The following is a 20,834-nucleotide window of genomic DNA, read 5'->3' as shown; positions in this document are numbered from 1 at the left end:
ATCCCAAATTTAAGTTTTGGATCATCTTAAATCCTTACCAAGATCTGCTTCTATAAGGTAAAGTTTGAGCAATAGTAACTAGTTAACTATTAACATGAAAAAAGTGGGGAGTATGCATTCTGTGATTGGGTTTGGGTCATTCCTAATCATATGCAAAAAATATCTCAAGGAATTTTGCCACAACATCACACCTAGCAAAATTCTTTCCTTAAGCAAAAGATGCTTTCAAGCATAATAGTTCCATGACAAGTACAAGGAAACTGAGAACAGATGTGATCCTGTTTTTTTCTAACTAATAAATCCAGTGTTTTCAAAAATTCACCACACAAAACTCACACTCTCTTTCAGTATTTTCAGACACGGTATTTTGTCCTTACCATATGTAGGTAGGTGAACAGTGGTCCAAGTATAGGGCAGATCAAAGATTCGTAGTGTTCGGGTGGGCAGGAGATAACCAAAGGTTTCACAAAAACACCTGCATGAAACTAGTTAAAGAAGTAGAGCAGCACAAATACACATCTATGTTTCCTCCACGGAAAACCATTAGATTGATCCAGTCATGGCAATTTATGCTCTTTAACTGATACGAATGACAAAAGCAATTTTGCTCCCGGATTTCTCAAAACAGGCAGTTGCACTCATCTCTAAATTTTTCATAAATCTATTTTTTCCAACAAACCTACCCCCAAAAGACATTTAGCTAATTCTATTCTCAAGGAGAGAATGAGAGCCAGAAATCTAAATCAGGATTTCACAATGCACTGATATGCCCATAGTCCACTAGAGGCATCATATAACAAAATTTAGTACATTATTTTAAACGTAAGATGAAACAGTACATAGCTGATAAGGCAGGGCTTAGTAGACTACACGTTCTACAAGTCTGAACTAAATGGGATCTCTCTTTCCTTTTGGACAGAAGTGAAAAACAGCTAGCATTATTGTTCTGATGCTACTGATCATTGCATCCACTGAAATCACAGACTCTAACTGCATCCAGTTAGAATAATAGAAATGTCTGCCTTCATTCTGAGCTATTCAAACTGTTTAAATACTGTGGGAAACATATACCTGTATGTTCTATTCTGATACAGATGGTCCTCGACTTATAAAACTTCATTTTGTGACCATTCAGAATGACAATGGCATTGAAGAAAGTGACTTCTGACTATTTTTCACACTTACAACCGTTGCAGCATCCCCATGGTCATGTGATCAAAATTCGGATATTTGGCAACAGACTCATATTTGTGACAGTTGCAGTGTCCCAGGGCCATGTGATCACCTTTTACAACCTTCTGACAAGTAAAGTCAATGGGAAAGCCAGATTAATTTAACTATCAGGATACTAACTTAACAACTGCAATGATTCATTTAACAACCATGGCAAAAAAGGTCATAAAATGGGACAAAATTCACATAACAACTGTCTCACTTAGCAGTAAAAATTTTTGGCTCAATTGCAATTGTAAGTTGAGAATTACCTGTACCATCTATGCTGCTTTTAGGGGTTTTTTGCTAATTAGATCTACACTCTATAATGGATCTGGTTAGTTGCAGAAGAAAGGGTCCTAATTAAGAAAAAGGACTCAAGCTGGGACATTATATGGAAATCATGACAAATTTGGAATGAGAACTATAAATAAAAAGCAGACAAAGGATACGAAGAATAGGGCGGAGTCTGTAGTCAGGAATATTGTCCAGATTGATGAAGACTGAGTTAAGTAGTTCAGCTGCTAGACCCTCAACAACATAGAAATCTTGCTGCATGGATGAGCCAGCACTACCCAGAATGTGAAAGCTGCAATTCAAAAGGCACAGTCTAGAACTCAATAAATTATACATCTGGCAGAAGAGCCAAAAGGTACACTGCTTTAAAAAGTTTACTTGTACTTTTTTATCTGTGCAAAGTAAAATTGTCAACTTGGAACAGGCCAGTTTCCATCTAGCCCATCTACTTTCCTTTCTTTTTAGAGCTGTTAAAACACAATCAGTTACAAGAACATAAAGATTTTCCTTTTCCCACAGTGGGAAAGCAGTAGAAAGCCTACATGTGAACTAACATAGCGTTATGGAAAAATCTATGGATTTCTTACCAGTTGTCATATAGTGTACAGAAGAACCCCTGCATCCTTTCCAAGACTGTTTTGTAAACAGGAGGGTCATAAAGTTCCATCAAAGGCTGAGGGAGACCTAGCAAAAGAGGGATAGTATCAGTGGGGAGATTCCTCTATTCAGGCAGTGACCTGAGCAGTTCTGGCTACCAAAAGCACAAATTTAGTTGTGGATATCTGGAACAGGTCAACTTGGAGTATGAATGCTTTTAATTTAAAAGTTGAAAGAAATGGCAGTAAAAATGTGATGCTTTCAGAGCAGTTAGAAACAAAACAATACTTTTTCATGATTTTTACAAAACTAATTATAATCATGCTCATGCAGACGTCTACCTGCTTGAAAACTGATGTAATTCATGATGCACTGAAATCCAAATAAATTTAGAGCAGAAGTATTCTTCAGATGTAATATTTGTGTAATGTAAATAAATCTTTCCAGGCTTACATTATAAACTTTATATAATAAAAAATATTGATCACCAATGTAAATTTGCTGTATAAATCCACGTGTAATACAAAATGGCAAGCAAGAATTTAAATTCCTAGCAGCTTAGAGAACTCAAGCCCAGGATGGAAATGCCCATATTTAAATTTGAATTCTAAAAAAACCTGAAACTCCATAAAGCTCATGTAAAATACAATACAACTTTGATTCAACAGCACCTTGTTTAGTGGACATGATAATAATAATAAAGTTGGAAGGGACTTTGGAGATCATCTAGTCCAACCCCCTGCTCAGGCAGGAAACCCTATACCATTTCGGACAAACGGCTGTCCAGTCTCTTCTTAAAAACTTCCAGTGTTGGAGCATTCACTGCTTCTGGAGGCAGGTTGTTCCACTGGTTAATTGTTCTAACTGTCAGGAAGTTTCTCCTTAATTCTAGGTTGCTTCTCTCCTTGATTAGTTTCCACCCGTTGTTTCTTGTCCTGCCTTCAGGCGCCTTGGAGAATAACTTGACTCCCTCTTCTTTGTGGCTGCCCCTGAGATATTGGAACACTGCTATCATGTCCCCCCTCGTCCTTCTCTTCATTAAACTAGACATACCCAATTCCATCAACCTTTCCTTATATGTTTTAGCCTCCAGTCCCCTAATCATCTTTGTTGCTCTTCTCTGCACTCTTTCTAGAGCAGTGGTTCTCAACCTGTGGGTCGGGACCCCATTTGGGGTCAAATGACCATTTCACGGGGGTCGCCAAACCATGCTGTCCGCCATTTTTTTCCCTTTTCCCTAGCTGTCCTACTCCCTCTTATTGGTGGCCACACCCACTTGGGGGTCACCACAACATGGGGAACTGTATTATGGGGTCCCGGCATTAGAAAGGTTGAGAACCACTGTTCTAGAGTCTCAACATCTTTTTTACATCATGGTGACCAAAACTGGATGCAGTATTCCAAGTGTGGCCTTACCAAGGCATTGTAAAGTGGTATTAACATGAGAGGAGAGGGGCATATTTTTGTTGTATTTGCTTTGCCAGACCGTCTGAAATTTGTCTCATACAAAACCTCAGAAAATCAGAGGCTCTGAGTTTTGTTTTAGCTGGACCATAAAATTACTCCGATTTGGTTCAGCCTAATACAGATAGTCCTCAGCTTACAAACATTCATTTGGTGACTGTTCAAAGTTACAACAGCATTGAAAAAAATTAACTTACGACCATTTTTCACACTTACGACTGTTGCAGCATCCCCCCATGATCACGTGATCAAAATTCAGACGCTTGGCAACTGACTCATATTTGTGACGGTCGCAGTGTCCTGGGGTCATGTGATCACCTTTGGTGACCTTCTGACAAGCCAAGTCAATGGGGAGTCCAGATTCATGTCTCAGACATGAATGTTACTAACTGTTACTAATTTAACAACTGCAGTGATTCACTTAACAACTATGGCAAGAAAGGTTATAGAATGGGGCAAAACTCACTTAACTGTCAGTCTTAGGAGCAGAAATCTGGGGCTCAATTATGATCGTAATTCGAGGACTACCTGTACAAAGTCACATTTCTGCTCTAGGCTTCCCTGTCAGAAGCAGTTACTTACCAAGAATGGTATTCTTCTCCACTTCCAGCATGTCAAAGGCCTTTGCAAAGGTAACTCCCAATTTAGCCACCATCTCTGGCATATACAAATTGTTGTGGGTCCTGGAAGAAAATGCGATATTTTATAATCACAAGTTGAATCTAACCGTTACCTGACCGTGGGAGTCCGCCTTCAGCTTGTAAACAGCTCCTGTATCTGGTGAGAAGGAAGGTGAGACCAAGCACTTGTGCATGGGATCCCCCTTCCTTACCAATAAAAACATTCCTGCCTTGGGCGTATGGAGAAATCTCCAGTTTGTGTAGAGGATTCAGTTATTCCACACAACATTTTGCTCCAATTTGGCCCTCTGAAGTGCCGGCTGCAAGGACCCACGCAGGACACACTGCGTCCCTAAGGATGGGTCATGGTGCCTAGAATGGCAGGTGGCTCTGACAGAATGCAGCAGCTTATGAATTTGCTCACATGCTATAAGCAACTCTGTGGCAGAAAGATGCCCCCCCTGAAAGGCAGGACAACTCTGCATTAACCACACCATGCTGCCAGGGAAGAACCTCCATTCAGCCTAGGGTGACTTCTTTCTTGCCATCCAGGCTAAAAGAGGGACCCTCAGCAGCTGGATGGACCATCTGAGTGGGGAGGAAGGGTCCCTGTCTCACCTACCTCTCTCCTTTGAGACCTCAGACCTCCACTCAGGGCTTCGGTAACTGCACACAGCACAAATTCTGCAGCCAAAGGGCCCAACAGCCTTCGCCAAAACTGCCTCTGTGCCTGTTGCTAGAGGCGATCAAGGGTAACTCAGACTGTCCCCCTAGAGCAGCAATGCCCCAAAGTAAGAGGGTGCAGGGAAAGAAAGGACTAGGTCGGTAGGTGGCAGGGGCAGGCCTCTCAATTGCTCTCCAGAGTCTCAGCTGCCATTTTTAGAAGTCTCTAAAAGAAGTCTCTATACTTGTGAAGAAAACCTTCAAGAACGGGACCAAAGGGAGACCAATGCAGCGATGTCTGCCTGAGCTTGCAGAGGGCCTGGAACAATAGTTCTGAGGTGTGAATTGCCCATTCATTTCAAAGGGTGCTAACAGAGGCTGCAAGAAAGGAGAAGCATCACATTATGAAGAGAGAGTGACTATTTGTTTTGGTTAAGACTTTAAGCACCAGAGCAGGGGCTTAAAATTATATTGCAATAGATAAAATGGCTTTTAAGCCAAGACTCTTTTTAAAATAGAATTAAGATTTCCAAAATTGTGGAACTGACCAACGTTAGATTGGGCATCACTGCACAGCATGCGTAAAGTGCGAGTACCACTTCCTGCATTTGCATAAAACGATATATCCTGCTCAAAGCTCACTGGTAAAGCTATCATCGCAAGATTATTGTGCTAGGGAAAAATTGGAGGGGGAGGTATGAAGGAATGCTCTCATCCTTAGATTTTTTTTTGGGGGGGGGGAGCCATTAGCGCCTTCCAGATTGGCGGTAGGAGATACTTCTCTGCTATGGATTTGGATATAGTGGCTGTTCCCTGGACTGTTTTTGCTTTCTTAGGCTTGTGATATCATTTACTTGAATGTTATATGGTATTGTTTTTTGCTGTAAACTGCTTAAAGCTTTACTGGATTGAATAGCATGTACTGTTGCAAATAAATATGTGAACCATCTTAAGTTCCTAGAAAGCAGGAGGGATGTAAACTTGATAAATAAATCAATAAGATACATAAGAATATGTCAAGTGTTAAATGTGTCAAGCTCATGTGAATCTGTTACATCTGGAGTTGAAGAATGCCAGAGAGCTGAAAACACATTGGCTACGTTCTCTCAATGGGACTGACCACAACTTAGTGCAGTCAATATTTCCATACACTGGAATCAAAATGGCATGAGTGTGTGTATGCGTGTGCGTGTGATATTTTAAATATTTTAGGTTTCAAAAACTGATACTGAACAAGGTTTGACATTTGGAAGAGGCAGTGAAAGTTGATACATTAGCTCCAGGGGAAAGCAAAACTCAAGAATGGACACTGAAAGACGCCTTTTAGTTACCAGCAAATTCTTTTCCCATACTAGCTACCACTGAACAGAATATCAATTAAATTTGTAGCATGGCAGCGAACATTTTGGCAATAGCAATAGCACTTAAGACTTATATACCGCTTCACAGTGCTTCACAGCCCTCTCTAAGCGGTTTACAGAGTCAGCATATGGCCCCCAACAATCTGGGTCCTCATTTTACCGACCTTGGAAGGATGGAAGGCTGAGTCAACCTTGAGCGGGTCAGGATTGAACTCCTGGAGTGAGCAGTGAGTGAGCCTGCAGTACTGCATTCTAACCACTGGGCCACCAGAGCTCCTCAGTGCAGCATTTGCTTGATGTATTTATATGTCCTCAAAGTGCGCAGGAAATTATGATACTCAGGACCACTTTGGATGTTTATCAAGATCACGCATACAATGCCATTTTAAAATGTGTAATTTTGCTTGGAAGGCATTTCCTTATCCTTTTCACAGTAGCCTGACCCAGCTGCACAACCTTGCTGACCCTTTTAAAACACCCTCTCCTGTTCCTCATCCAGTCTCCTCGGCTGCCCTCTTCCCTTTTGTTCCTGCATCTTCATAATATCAGAATGGTGGCTGCAGGAAGGAAAATCAGGGTAAAAGAGTTAGATTGCCTCTGCAGGTTACCGAAAGAATAATTTGCACGGTGACCACAGAACAATTCTGCATCTGCATGCATGTGATTTGATTTTCCTGGCGGGCTAATAAAAGTCAGGCCTGGGGGGGGGGGGGGGAATGGTTGCTATATAGGTTTCTATGAGCTCTGTGTAATAGGTCCAAGTAACTGATAATTTGGCGGAGAAAGTTCTAACTAAAAGGTAGGGCGCTCAGATCTGAAGCCGGCAGATTGTGCTTCGGATCTGCCATGAGTGTCTTTGCTATGCAGGTAGCCCCCACTTGTTCCGTGACCAAAGTTATGAAAACACTGAATGGGGGGGTGTGGGTCTTATGACCAGTCCTCAAAACTGCAGTTGTTGCAGCGTCCCACAGTCACGGGACCACTCTCTGCAACCTTCACTGCTGGCTTCCAACAAGCCAAATCAACGGGGAGAACTGGCAGGAAGTCACAAGCTGTGGCCACGTGACATCACACTTAATGACCAATCGCACACGGGGATTGTAGGTGGTTGTAGTCAGGTATCTTTTCAATTTACAACCATCTTGCTTAGTGATTGGAATTCTGCTCCCAACCATTGTCATTAAGTGAGGACTATCTGTACCTTTTGGTAGCTCTGCAAAGGAGCTGCAGCCTTTCCTTGGCTCACCCACAGCTATGTAGGCTCACAAACACGCGAGCAACAGAAAGAGAGATCAACCGTGTGTTTCTGCCTCCTTAATTCAGCTGTGCGTTTTCTTGAGCCATGAAGAGGTGTGGCCCTTTATGAGCTGTAAACATGTATAGTAAGGGTTCTGCTCTGGAGGGGAAGCATTTCTTCTTGCTTCAAGTCCAAATACTGCATTATCTCTAGTTCTAGCAAAACAGAGCATGCGATAAGACAGCAATAACAAAACTACAAAGGGTGTTAGAAATAATGAATTACTAATGATACGTTTCCTTCGGGCAACAGAAAAGGAAAAAAAAACCGGAGAAACACCCAACAAGATGTGATTAAGCAGCCAACACAACAGTTCGACTAAAAGCAATGTTTACTACATCGTCGATGGATTCCCAAAATAAAAAAAGCCTTCATTAGTGCAGTTTTGTGACGTGTATACAGTTAGATTATTCTCTATCCATTGACACAACTTTGGAAGTTTTATACTTATAATTCTCCTTCCTGGAAATGGTTCGCTGCAGTCACAGCTTCATTTGTCACCCAGAACACAAATTTCCACGTGAGAAACCCAAAGAGCCATTTACTCAACTCTGTCATTCAAGCTGGAGTGATTTACGCTGAGAACAAGTTACCTCCACCGAAGCCACCAAGATACAGATATGGGGCATTTAAATAAAAGAGGATATATGCCTCTGTAGTTTAATTATACGTCAACAACAAAAAAAAAAATTAGCTGACAAAATGAGACTGCAATGCTTCTAAATAGGGATAAAAACAAATTCAGGAAGAATTTCCTATGAAAGAAGAGGAAGGCTCTAGCTCAGTGTTTCTCAACCTTGACAATTTTAAGGCATGTGGACTTCAACTCCCAGAATTCCACAGCCAGCGTTGCTGGCTGTGGAATTCTGGGAGTTGAAGTCCACATGCCTTAAAATTGTCAAGGTTGAGAAACACTGCTCTAGCTCAAACCATTCCCTTTTGCATTAGCTTTGTACTGATAGGGGGTTTTCTTACCGTAATACATTATAAAGACACAAAATGATACAAAATTTGTAGCATGAAATGGTCTACCCCAGGGGGTCCTCAAACTTGGCCCTTTTTATGACTTGTGGACTTCAACTCCCAGAATTCCTCAGCCAGATATGCTGGCTGAGGAATTCTGAGAGTTGAAGTCCACAAGTCTTAAAATTGCCAAGGTTGAGAACCCCTGTGTTAAGGGAAAAAGGGTATGTCCCATTTTTGTGAACCAAGGCAAAGGTTTAAATTTAATTATGAATAAAAGAACTAAGGTATATGTCAAATAATTTGAACTAGTGTCATCTAGATTGTTTGTTATGTATGGAAATAGGAATCCATAGGAAAGTGAAAATGCATGCTATGTTATAGAAGAACCAGGGCTGAGTTTTAAGAAAAATTGTGCAAGATTTTGAATACCGTATATGCCGGCGTATTAGGCGATCCGGCGTATAAGACAACCCCCGTCTTTATAGCCGGGCCGCATTCCTAGAACATCGTCTTATACGCCGGAAACTACCAGTATTTCCGGCGTATAAGACGACTCGGCGTATAAGACGATGGCGCCGATTTCAGCGTTCGTGGAAGGCGTCTTATACGCCGGCATTTATGGTAAATGCTAACCAAAATAACATCTAACACCAAAAATTGTTCTGCTACAATGAAGGAATGGGAACAAGTACTGAAAATATGATTAGATCATTTGGAGACCCAATAATGAATAGTAAAGGTGATTATTTGGTGAGTATCTGCTTAGAAAAAAACACTGCTTCAAATATACATAAGTCTATTCTTATATACACCTGACAAAGGCATGTAAAGCATATTTTATTTTACTGTTTATAAGAAAAGATTAAAATAATTAGTAATTATAGGACCTAAAAGAAGAATAGATCCTTTTTTTACTATCAACAGTGGAACTCGACGGGGGGGGGGGAATGGACATGGAAAAAATGAATACATTGAAAGGAAGTAGAGAAACTAGAGCAAAAACATAATTATATTACAGAGTTTGCTTATATTAGTGGCTTATCCTAATGTTACCGTAGGAAAAAAATCTCTCATCTGACATACTTTAAAAGAAAGGGAAAGCAGTTTTACAAAATATCTTGCATTGGAAAGCGTAAATAAAAAAACCCAATCCAATTGGAGAAAAATTGACTAATTTCAACCATATCTTTTCAGATACCATCATGCTGAACTCAGTAAGGCTTGCTTCTGAGTAAAAGTATAGAGCAGGCTGTTTTGATCCTCAAGCTGTGACAGGCATGTATGCTAAAACTGACGCCACCAGGAACCACCATTTCAAGATCAGTTCTCAAAAACTCTATTTATCCTTCACTTTAAAAAGGCTGTGCCTGATGCAACAGCTCCCCTTTCACTCCAGTACTGGCAAAAAAGGAAGTACATAAGCTAATACTATTAGAAGTGCAGGAACCCTGTTCTCTTTGCATCTGGTCACTCTAGCTAACTGCAGACAAGTAAACGTGTTCCTATGAATTAGATTGGAATGATACTGTCCACCCCAAAATTCTGTAAGACAATCTATTTTATATGAGATTTATACTATCAGATCAGTATTGAAGTTTCATTTGATTATTCCTCTCTCCCTCAAGATAAATAAACACACAAAGATATATCCCCAACAGAGAGGCTGCTCAAGTGCAGAGAGCCATAAGACATCTATCGATAGTGTCACTGACAAGTTCCCTATCCCCTCAAAATAAACTTACAGGCTTAATACATAAAATCCTTCAACAAGAATAGATACACACGAGAAGCAAAGAGATACTGTATAAAACCGAAGATGTGACTTGACTGACAGGGTTCAAAATATATGAAGACTACCAAGAAAAGCTGGTCTTAATCTTACGGTATGGGAAATTGGAAGACTCCCACAAAACACAGTCCAAATGGGCAGAATAAAGCCAAAAGTTCCTTCTTCTACTCTACTTTTTATAGGCTTTATTACAAAATATTTCAACAGATGCCATCATTCACGTTAAGTGGAAGTATGGGGCATATTGACTATGAAATGAGAACCCTGCCATATTAACTCACCTTATCAGAGCAAGCAAGTTGTCAAAAAGTTTCAGGATCTGCACTGAGCAGGGGTTACGGTAGATTGGATTGCCATTAGGTGTATATCCCACCACAAATCCTCCAGCTTTTGCCTCTTCCAAGGAAGTGGGCCAACGAGCTCGTTTTATAACCCCCAGAATTGTGTATACACAAAAGCTTATCTATACAGAAAGTAAAAGACGCAGTAGTTACTTGAAAAGTCAGTCTAAGAGAATTGAAGACTTAAAATGTCTCAAGAAGATGGTCTCCCAATTGCAAAAAGACACTCTTAACTATATATATACAATCACGTGATGAATGCACATGTATATTTGAGATGAATGGAACTGTGAATACTTTTTTAAAAAAATCTGTATAAAACTATTATTGTGCATAAATTATCTATAAACTCACTTTTTCCCTATCTTATTCTAGAGATTTCTCTATTTATCTCACTATTTATCATTACATTCTAGGATCTTCTCTCAAAGCATAACTGTATAGCAGGGGTGTCAAACTCACAACGTCACGTAACGTGTCGTGATGTATCGTAACTTTTTTCCCATTGCCAGCAATGGGGTGGGCACGGTTTCAGCATGACGCATCTGGCCCGCAGGCCGGCAGTTTGACATTTCTGCTGTATATAAATCAGTCATTTAAAACCGAAATTAATTGAGAAGATCTGAGCATATTTAGTTGATACAAAAAGATAATTACTCGTAAGGAAAACTGAGGATCCTTCAGTGAAGCTCATATCTCAGCTCTGTAAAGATCTTGTGGAACAACAAACTGACTGATGCAATTTTAAAATTCTATACCAAAGAGTGTGACAAGAAGGTAGTAGCAAATCTAAGAGTTTCAGATAAATGTGCTGGGCTCTATTATGACCCACCTTGAAAAAAGCCAACTATTACTATGCAATAGGAAAGATTTTAATATTTTAGGATAATCCCCTTCCAGGTAGCACCTAGATAAGGCAAATAACTTACTTGGACCCACTTCAAATTATGAAAACAGAAAGACAACAGAAAACTCTATTGTGATTTCTTTTTGCTCAAAAGCATATGCAGATCTCAACATATCTGTGTTTAAATCACATGTCATATGCTTAGTGTTATTTCCAAAGACTATCCACTACTCACTAAGGATAAATTTTCGGTGATATGGCCAAATCTCCTTTTCTGAATTCTATATTTTCTTATAATCAAATACTCACTCTGGAACGATTCAAACCACAGGGATCTTCCATGATGGGATCTACAATCCTATTATCAGCACCAACATATCGGATAAAATCTTCAGGATTCATAAGAACTCTGTGCGTGGTAGCAGAAAATATATTTTATTCCAAGAAATCAATTCAATCTAATGAGTTATGGAAGCTAGTTGTCATGAAACACTATTATTAAGTCGGATCCAGGAATATTTGTGATGTTACTTAAATCTACAGTGTCAGATTAGAGCAAACTAAATTTAAAAAAATGTGTAAGTTGAAATCCAAACAAGCACCTTATTGAACTCAACAGGATAGATTTCTGAATATGTATACATAAGATAATGCTATTAAACATTATTATATCTACAATCTAATCTCAATTTGGGTTATAAATGACTTTGCTATAGTATCTCACTTAGTGGACTTTCTACATGCTTCTCTTGCAGTTTTCTGTGAAGATGATTTTAAAGTTGAAAAAGGTGATCCCTACTGCACTTTGCATAGAAGTCTGCCTTTTCTGCATTTGTGTGCCTCTTAATTTTACTTTCTCACAGTAAAAGATGAAAGATATCCATTTTTATTCACAATATGTTAACCATTTAACATCTTAACCTATGTCCCACTTTAACCATGAAACCAGCTAGGTGACTTTGGGCCAGACCAACTCACCTTACAGAGTTGTTGTGGGGAAAATAAATGGATGAAGGTGTGTTGGATTTATTCGCTGCCTTGAGTTATTCATAAAAATAATAAAAGGCAGGATATAGATAAATAAAAATAAATTTAAACTATATCAGATTGTCAGTGGAAAAAGCCCACATGCAGGTAATCCCCGAATGTTCCCTTACCAAACTTTCGAAGTTATGTGATAAGCACCCCCTAGTCTAGTGTTTATAAAAAAGTCCCGAAATTACGAATGTTGTCAAAACCACGGCAGTCATTCACCCTTACGAACGACCGCAGAGATGACTCCCTCCCCCCCCAACGCCATGGGTCTCCCTAGGCACTAGGCCTGTGGATACTCATCTTGCAACGATCTAGAGAATCTTCGCTTCTTGGCTGTTTTGCTACTTTAGGCCTTCCGTGTGTTTGCACAGAATGGGGACCTAAATCACCACAAGATCACACGAGATCAGTGGCGGAAGATCTCATGCTACTGATCACACATGATCTCATGGTGCTTTAGGCCTCTGTTCTCTGCAAATGGAGACCTGGATGAGAACTGTGGCAAAAGGCTTTGCAAATAGATATAAAGGCTGAAACATTGATGCCTTCCCTCTGTTTGCAAAGCCTTTTGCCATCTTTGCAAAAAGCCTCTGCCACTGAGAAGGGACCTCCGAAGCCCCGCAGCCGCCATTCCCAACGTCTGTGCTGGACGGTGGAGGCCCACAGAAGGCCTCCAATGCCAAGCATGGACCACCAGAGACCCGTGGCCACTGTGCCTGATCTGCATTCTGGGTGTGGGAGGCCCACAGGAGGCTTCCCACGCCCAGAACGGACCTCCAGACACCTGCTACCACCGCTCCCAACCTCCTGTGGATCTCCCACACCCAGAATGGAGGTTGGGAGCAGCGGCAGCAGGTCTCCTGAGGTCCCTTCTGGGTGGGGGAAGCCCTCTCCAGGCTCCCATACCCTGAATGGAGGCCAAAAGCTTCTGGGGGCCATGATCTTGTGCTCAGGCACCCATCCGCTTTTGTAGAGAATGGATGCCTGACTTCCCGTGAGATCAGGGCATCCAGAAGCTTCCAGGCTCTGCGTGAAAAGTGTTTGCATGCCAACAGGTTTAAAGCAACGTGATTTCGTTGTTCCAAACCTCCCTTCAGCGTGCAAACGCTTTTCCGTGCCGAGCTTGGAAGCCTTTGGAGGAGACTCACCGAGGAAGAAGTGGCCGACAGCCTGGTGAGTCAGAGAAGCCAAGCAGGGCACACTCGTCCTGCTCTCCCTCTGCTCTCGCTGGGGGCGGACAAAGAAACAGGCTGGAGAGGAGACAGATCTTCATAAGATAAGTGACCTGGCACGGCAGGATGGGGGGGGGAGCAATTGAAGGGACCCCAGGGAAGGGAGAATGAGATATTTCAGTGGGTCGGGGGAAACCTTGAGTGGTCTGAAGTAGATGGCCTTCCCCACCTTGAGATACCTCATGTTCACTTAACGAGTCACGCATTCGCCCATTAAATTAGCGAATGCGTGGGCGAAAGGAGGGTGTGATCCCGTTCAAGGTATGAGATTCACTCCCACGAATTCTCGAGTTACGAATGGAATGGGCTCCATTACATTAGTAACTTGAGGACTACCTGTACTCCATACTACTTTTATCAACGTCATCCATAGCTATTCAGCACATTTTCTCTTCTCACTTTTAACTTTCAAAGATTGTTGATGCAGTTCAAACCCATGGAGCTGCCTGTAATTCTCATTTCCTGCAATAATATTCGTATAAAATGACTGCCAGGGAACTCTGCTGTCCTAAACTCTCCTGAAAACTGGAAATAAGTGGAAATCAGAATAGCTGAATTGAATAGCTTCAACACATGTGCTAATTAAATAACTGTACTGTGTGGCGAGTTTTCCAAAAACGATCCTGCCATGGAAAAGGAACTGGAAGTTGTGAACTGAATGGAAGGAGTAGTAGCTAAGGTCTTTATATTAACAGAAGCTTATACTAAAGACAAGTATCTCTTTAATCTCTTGTACTACACTTTATTCTGAATGCAGCCTAAATATTTAGTTTAGAAACATTTTTAAATGCTTAAGGACAAACATTTAGCAAATGCAGGCTCCAGATTTAGTCTTTGTGCCATTTTCCTACACACTGAACTCAAAACAAGAAGAGCTTTAATAAATGCCTGCCTGCACGAAAGCATTTCTTATGCACAACCACAATGAATTAAAATAGCTGCATACATGTTTACTGCAAAGCCCAGCACAGATCTGTAGCTTTGTTTTATATTGGAAACTATCAGGGGACTTGATTAAACTTTTCATACCTTTGCATCTCATCAGATAACCAAAGTGTAGCAACAGGAGCCATAAGCTCTTCCAAGAAAGCTTTTTGCCGCTGATAATCCTTAAATTGGTTGCTAATGAGGACCAAGGCTTCCATGAGAGCACACTTCTCCATCTGAGTCAGGAGCAGCTCATTGGACAGCAGCTGCTTCACATGATTATACAGCATGTCAAAGTTGGGCTATAATCAACAGATTCAAGCAACTGTTGGTTAAGTGAAAACACCACACGCGATTAACTGCAAGGATACATTTTGTATTACAAGAAATAATATTTCAAGGTAAGAGCCATCTCCAGTTCAGTTCTGACCTGTTTTAGAGAGGGTGAAGAGCTTGTTTATGCTGGTTGAGATAAAGATTGAAAATCAATTCTTGAAATATTTTTTCTTTATTATATTCTTGTTTTTCTCTTTTTCTTTTTTTTCTTGCACTTTTTTTTACTTCTATTTTCTTTCAGTTTGTATTAAATGTTGCTATTATAAACATTCTTAATAAAAAAATATGCACACACATATAAAGAATTAAAGTCTCTTATCACTATCACCTTTATGCTTCATTGAAAGGCCATACAATAAAAAACCATACAATCAAAGGGTTAGATGAGAACATATTAGACCTTTGAGAATAATCTCCTCAATTCAGGGATCCAAATTAAAGTGTCCATAACGGATGGCAGGCCAATTTCTGGTTGAACAAATCCAATGGAGATTATTATTTCTCTGGGTAACTGGTTCCAATAAGAACTGGATGTGTTCTTTAAAAGAAACTTTCCCCCCAATTTTTAAAATTTCTTTTTTAGGATCTGCCTTCTTCTACAAACAATATGTGTTTGGAAGGAAAGAAAACTTCCTTGGTCTGATAACCACTTGTATATTTAAAGAGTACTGTCATATTGTTCATAGGATAAAACACGTCTAGGAAATTTGTTACGGATTCACAGCAACTAATTTCTAGTATCTGGCCATCCACCCATTACCATTCACATTGCTTTTCTCTAAACCAGAATTTCTCTGAATTTCTCTTAATGTTTGGCTCGAGAATTGCAGTCTGCTGTTATAATGCACCATCCACATCTTCATAGTTATACTGCATGTACACTGCAATCTAAGATAATTCATTACTATGTATTTGCTATGAAAACAACCAAACTATTTTTGGAAACACAAGCTAGACTGTTTCTCACTTCCACAAGACTTTTGACACCAACGAAAGTCAAAAATCAATCATGATTATCTTTTTCAGCTAAAATACACAAGATCTGTTATTTAAGCCTGCTTTCCTACAGACCACAACTACAGGAAGTACACTTTAGCGAGCTCTAAACTATAAAGCCTAGAAACATACACTCCTGTGCCCAAAGTAGCTTAAGTTAGAAAAACAGTCTCAAGTTGAACAAAATAACAATTGAATACCAAAACAAGTTGAGGGTAATCCCGACATATTTTGATGATGGAGGAGCAAGCATGTCTTCTCACATTCTTTACTGCACGGGTTCTTGGCGCCTGGACAGACAAATAAGTAAAATTTAAGAATAGCATTGTATTCTATCTGCTTTAGCAAACAAAGCTTCTTTAAGTATTTAATACATTTTTCAAGATATTAAATAGAATAATTAAAAACAGCTTTAAAACAAAGCAATTCTGATCATTTTCTAAAACTTCTGTAGAACTTAAGCACAATTAACTGTCCTGATTGGAGAACTAAGACAGCTTGATTTCTATCCAAATCTCTAATGATGGCAGAACTTTCAACATGGTGCCCTATGCTTACCACTGATCATGATGGGGGAATTTTTTTCACCGTGTGTTCTGTTTTTGCTCTTAACAAAAAGGGACAAAGAAGAGTAAGGCTCTTGAAACTACTGGACAATTGGACTTTTCCCCCAGCAACCATGCTAATGCCTGAGATTTCAAAATTACCTACACAGCTCTTTGTTGTTTACTTTTATGAGAAGATTGATATTTCCAAGATACTTAATTGTATAGTGAATATAAAAATATCTGTTGTATATAACTTGCTTTGTAGCGAAAATTCTATTAATGAAATTTGTTTCTAAAGTTTAGTATTAATGCAAAAAATGGCGACTCAAATTTTTGATTTTACATCATGTCTTTATTTATGTAGTTACCAAATTTCTATACCACCCATCATATTTGTGTGCCTCGGGGCGGTTCACAAATAAAAACTTTATAGTTTGAACGATCTCAATCCTATTTTCCCTGACTACATTGGTTCATGTAGAGCTTCCCCATTCAAATACCCTTCTCATTTCACAGTTTCAACAGTGTCTAAGAGATCGAATATAACCAAAATGGCCTTGCTCTGCAGTTTCATCAGGAAACTTCATCGTCACATTTATGAAATGAACTTACCTTGCTTTCTTCTACAACTTCAAAGGTGACAGAGGCAAACAGCTAAGAACAATAGCAAAAAGTTACTCATCATTTCATGGGAGCATATTTTCTCTTTATGTGAGGTATTTGTAAAATGCTGACCCCTAAAATTATTTACCAATCGAGTTGTTCCTGTTTTTATTTTAGGATATGATGGTGTATTACAAAACCATGTGCATGTTTCTTTTTTCTTTTCCCCCAAGCAATTTCACAGAAATAATGAATAACATATTTCAGTGAATCTTTTCCAGACTGCTTCACAGTTCCAAGGCTACACTGAAAAAGCTTTCTGCCCTAGTAGGCAACTTTGACCTCATTCACTAATGAAACCAGGAGAGAGGGGGAGGCAGTTTCTGCAGATATTAATTCTGCTTCCCTCAAAGACTGCAATTCTAGCACCTTTTGTCACAGTCATTAAACAATCTCATGGGTCACTAAGCATACTAAGTCCCTCTCTGTGGGACACAGGAATACATCGGGAAAATCAGTCATGTAAATCAAATGATATGAACACCTTACAATTTAAAAACCAGCACCTGGACTTGAGCTTCAGATAAAATAATTAGTCAATTACAACATTGCAATTCTTTCCTCTTCAGTTCTCCGGTATATTCAAAACTCCTTTATCCTATTCTAGGATTCTGAAAAATATGGATGTATCCTATGGAACATGGTCTAATTCTAGAAATAAAACAGCTACTTCTTCATTTCTCAGGAAATTGTATATTTGAGGTTCTCTACACACGAGTGAAGTTGAGTCACATATTACAAGTTAATGTTACATTCTTCCCCACTCTCCATGCGATTTGAGCCCTGCTTCCTTTAAACACCTGTTTTCTTGGGCATTTGGGTGAGGGCACAGATGGAGGCTTGTGTTTGCTGGGTCTGTTTTAGTTTTGTGTCCTGTGGCTGACTTGCATCTTTCAATTAACACTTGGAAGAGAGGTTGCTTAGATAAGCTAACTCTTCCTATTTACTCTTTATAACCTGTGACTTTAATTTTCAGCTCTAACCTCAGGGACATACAGGTAATCCTGGTTTAATGACCACAACTGGAACCACGCCCTTGGTTGTTGAGTGAAGCAATTGCTACGTGAGATGCCCACGTGACTATTTCACTCAATGACCATGATCTCAGCAATCCCTGCTATGGCTGTTAAACAATCTCACAGCAAACGAAACGTTCGGAAACCAACCCACAAGCTCGGAGAACGAACCTTCACCCTCATCGCTCTCTGTCCCTATGGGGAGGTGGGTGGGGGTGGGGATTTAGACTCTGTGAATGCTTGGATTTCAGCTGCCGAGATTGAAGCAGGCATGGAGTCCTTCTCTTCCTACCTCTGCAGGACTGTCCAGGGAGACAGGCGGAGAGATTCCATACGTGCTTGAATTTCTGTTGCCAAGGTTCAAGCAGAACCTTGTGTCTCTGCACAGCAGTGAAATAGATTCCAGAAACCCAACGTTTATTGACAGTAGCAGAAAACATTTACCTTGGCAATAACTTCTGGCAGGTATTCTGGTCTGTACGTAACAAATGGAAAGAGCGCTGATATATTAGAAAGGATGCAGGACAGAATCAGGGGGTCTTTTGTTTCAAAGCCAAGCACAAGTTGCAATAGTTCTATGCCTTGAGAGACTGGGATTTTCTGGAACAGGAGGAAAATGGACAGCGATCACATATCTTTTTGCTTCATACAGTATAAGTATTTATTTGTCGGGGGGGGGGGGGGAATCACAGTTCTGACCATTTTAACAGAAGGTAAATGGGGTGCCTTACGCATCCGTTAAGGTTTAAGGCACCAAGAATTCTTCAAAAAAAGACAGAAGTTTGTTTGTTGGCCTCATCTATGTAATGAGGCCCTGGGGGGGAGGGGCACAAAAAAAAGATACTGGTATGCCACATACAGTCCTTGAATTGCACTGTTGTTATGCCCGTCTTATAGCAGCTGAAATATTACAGGAAATAGTTTTCAGAAAACTTGAAAATAATTTTAGGAATACAAAAGTGTATGTTCGTCTTTGTAAGCTGCATCCCATTTTTTCAACCCCACAAATAATCCTCAGTTAACATTGGAATTTCTGTCTCTAAACAATGTGGACGTAAAATGCAGTATCATGTGACCACACCACCTAGCAACAGTAATCCCAGAAGCCCCTGTTGCTGTGGTTAAGCAAGGCTTCTGGGTTATTAAGCAAGGACTTCCTTGAAAATTTCCTGCTGGCTTCCAACAACCCAAATCAGTGGGGAAGCCGGCAGGAAGTTGCAAGCCCTAGGCAGCTTGCAAGCAGGCTGGCAGGCAGATATGGAGGATGGAGAAGGGTATGTGAAGTCTGGTGTGGCATGACAAGAGCGTAGCAAGGCTTGGGGAGGCTGCTCTGGAGCAGGAGAGAAGATACAAGGATCCAGTGTGGTGCAAGGCTTTCAGTGGGTGCTGAGGAAGATGCACAAGGGTATGTGAAGATCTGGTGCAGTGCACTGTTTTTCTGGTGTAAATCCCTGCTTATCTGGATTAACTCTGTTGTTGGTTTATCTCTATATGTCTGAGCCATCAAAAGATACATACAGGTCATCACATGACTAAGCCATCAATGGACATATAGAGATAAACCACATTGATGCACCGTTCAATAAAAAGGCTAAGAAGGAAACAAAAAGAACACATCTTCTCCAGCAACCAAAACCCAGATAAGCAGGGATTAACACCAAAAAAACAATCAAGCAGAAAACAATGCCCTAATTAAGGAATTACCAAGGGAATAAAACCACCTCCCCAGCAACACCAGCAAGGCAAGCTTCTGTATATAAATAGGGAACAAAGCCAATATTTACCAGCCCTGATGATGTCTACAAACAAACAACCAAGCTGAGAGAGCACTAAGGACTCCACAATGTCATTAACACAATAAGCTTAAAATATTTTACAATTAAAATTTTCCCAAGGGGAAATATTATAAATAATATAGTCTAAATATAATCTAAACAGGCTTGTATCCCTCAGAATGCTTCTCAAGAGGCAACATAGTCACATTATGTCAAGGATAACTGAAACAAGACAAAAATCTGGGCCACGTACTTCTTTATCCATGGTTCGGAACATCGGGCTAATGATGCTTTCTAAGAAAAAGGTCATAGCATCCCAATGCACAAAGGAAGGAGAAAAAATGGAGTAGGATCTTTCATTTGTTTTAGCTACCAAAGGAAGACAAAATTAAGAAAACTTTAGAACATTCACAGTATCAGACTCTGCTTTCAATAAGAATGTATTGTCATAAACAAAATGTCACAATGAATGCAGTTATAATAAAAATATGTTTTGCTGGAAAGCTGCTTTCAGTATAAAAAGCAGTAATTGTGACATTATGATTAATTGGAGAGATGTATGGATTGCAGAGACATCACCCTGCCAACAAAAGTGCGTATAGTCAAGGCCATGGGTTTCCCAGTTGCAATGTATGGCTGTGAAAGTTGGACCGTAAGAAAGCATGAGTGCCAAAGAATTGAGGCCTTTGAACTATGGTGCTGGAGAAGACTCCTGCGAGTCCCTTGGACTGCAAGGCGATCAAACCGGTCAGTCCTAGAGGAGATCAACCCTGACTGCTCTTTAGAAGACCAGATCCTGAAGTTGAAACTCAAGTACTTTGGCCACCTAATGAGAAGGAAGGACTCACTGGA

The 20,834-nt window shown here is 40.2% G+C and overlaps 1 protein-coding gene across 3 annotated transcripts in view; it reads right to left on the bottom strand.

Annotated features, from left to right (window-relative positions):
- The window catches only part of XPO5 (exportin 5), a 39,006-nt gene that overhangs the window by 7,379 nt on the left and 10,793 nt on the right, over positions 1 to 20,834 (bottom strand). For all 3 annotated transcript variants that reach the window (XM_039342757.1, XM_039342756.1, XM_039342758.1), the window contains 11 exons: positions 20,236 to 20,351; positions 18,652 to 18,807; positions 17,141 to 17,182; positions 16,181 to 16,270; positions 14,751 to 14,950; positions 11,764 to 11,863; positions 10,548 to 10,729; positions 4,153 to 4,253; positions 2,097 to 2,193; positions 1,665 to 1,801; positions 378 to 475 (listed from right to left, as the gene is read on the bottom strand). In XM_039342757.1, coding sequence (XP_039198691.1) covers positions 378 to 475; positions 1,665 to 1,801; positions 2,097 to 2,193; positions 4,153 to 4,253; positions 10,548 to 10,729; positions 11,764 to 11,863; positions 14,751 to 14,950; positions 16,181 to 16,270; positions 17,141 to 17,182; positions 18,652 to 18,807; positions 20,236 to 20,351 — 1,319 coding nt within the window. The remainder of the gene's footprint in view (positions 1 to 377; positions 476 to 1,664; positions 1,802 to 2,096; positions 2,194 to 4,152; positions 4,254 to 10,547; positions 10,730 to 11,763; positions 11,864 to 14,750; positions 14,951 to 16,180; positions 16,271 to 17,140; positions 17,183 to 18,651; positions 18,808 to 20,235; positions 20,352 to 20,834) is intronic.

Source organism: Crotalus tigris, unplaced genomic scaffold (genome assembly GCF_016545835.1).
Source record: "Crotalus tigris isolate CLP2741 ecotype Arizona unplaced genomic scaffold, ASM1654583v1 scf7180000017812.1200847, whole genome shotgun sequence".
NCBI lineage: Eukaryota > Metazoa > Chordata > Lepidosauria > Squamata > Viperidae > Crotalus > Crotalus tigris.
Note: the sequence above shows the minus strand (reverse complement) of the source record. Positions and strands in the feature narration are given on the sequence as shown.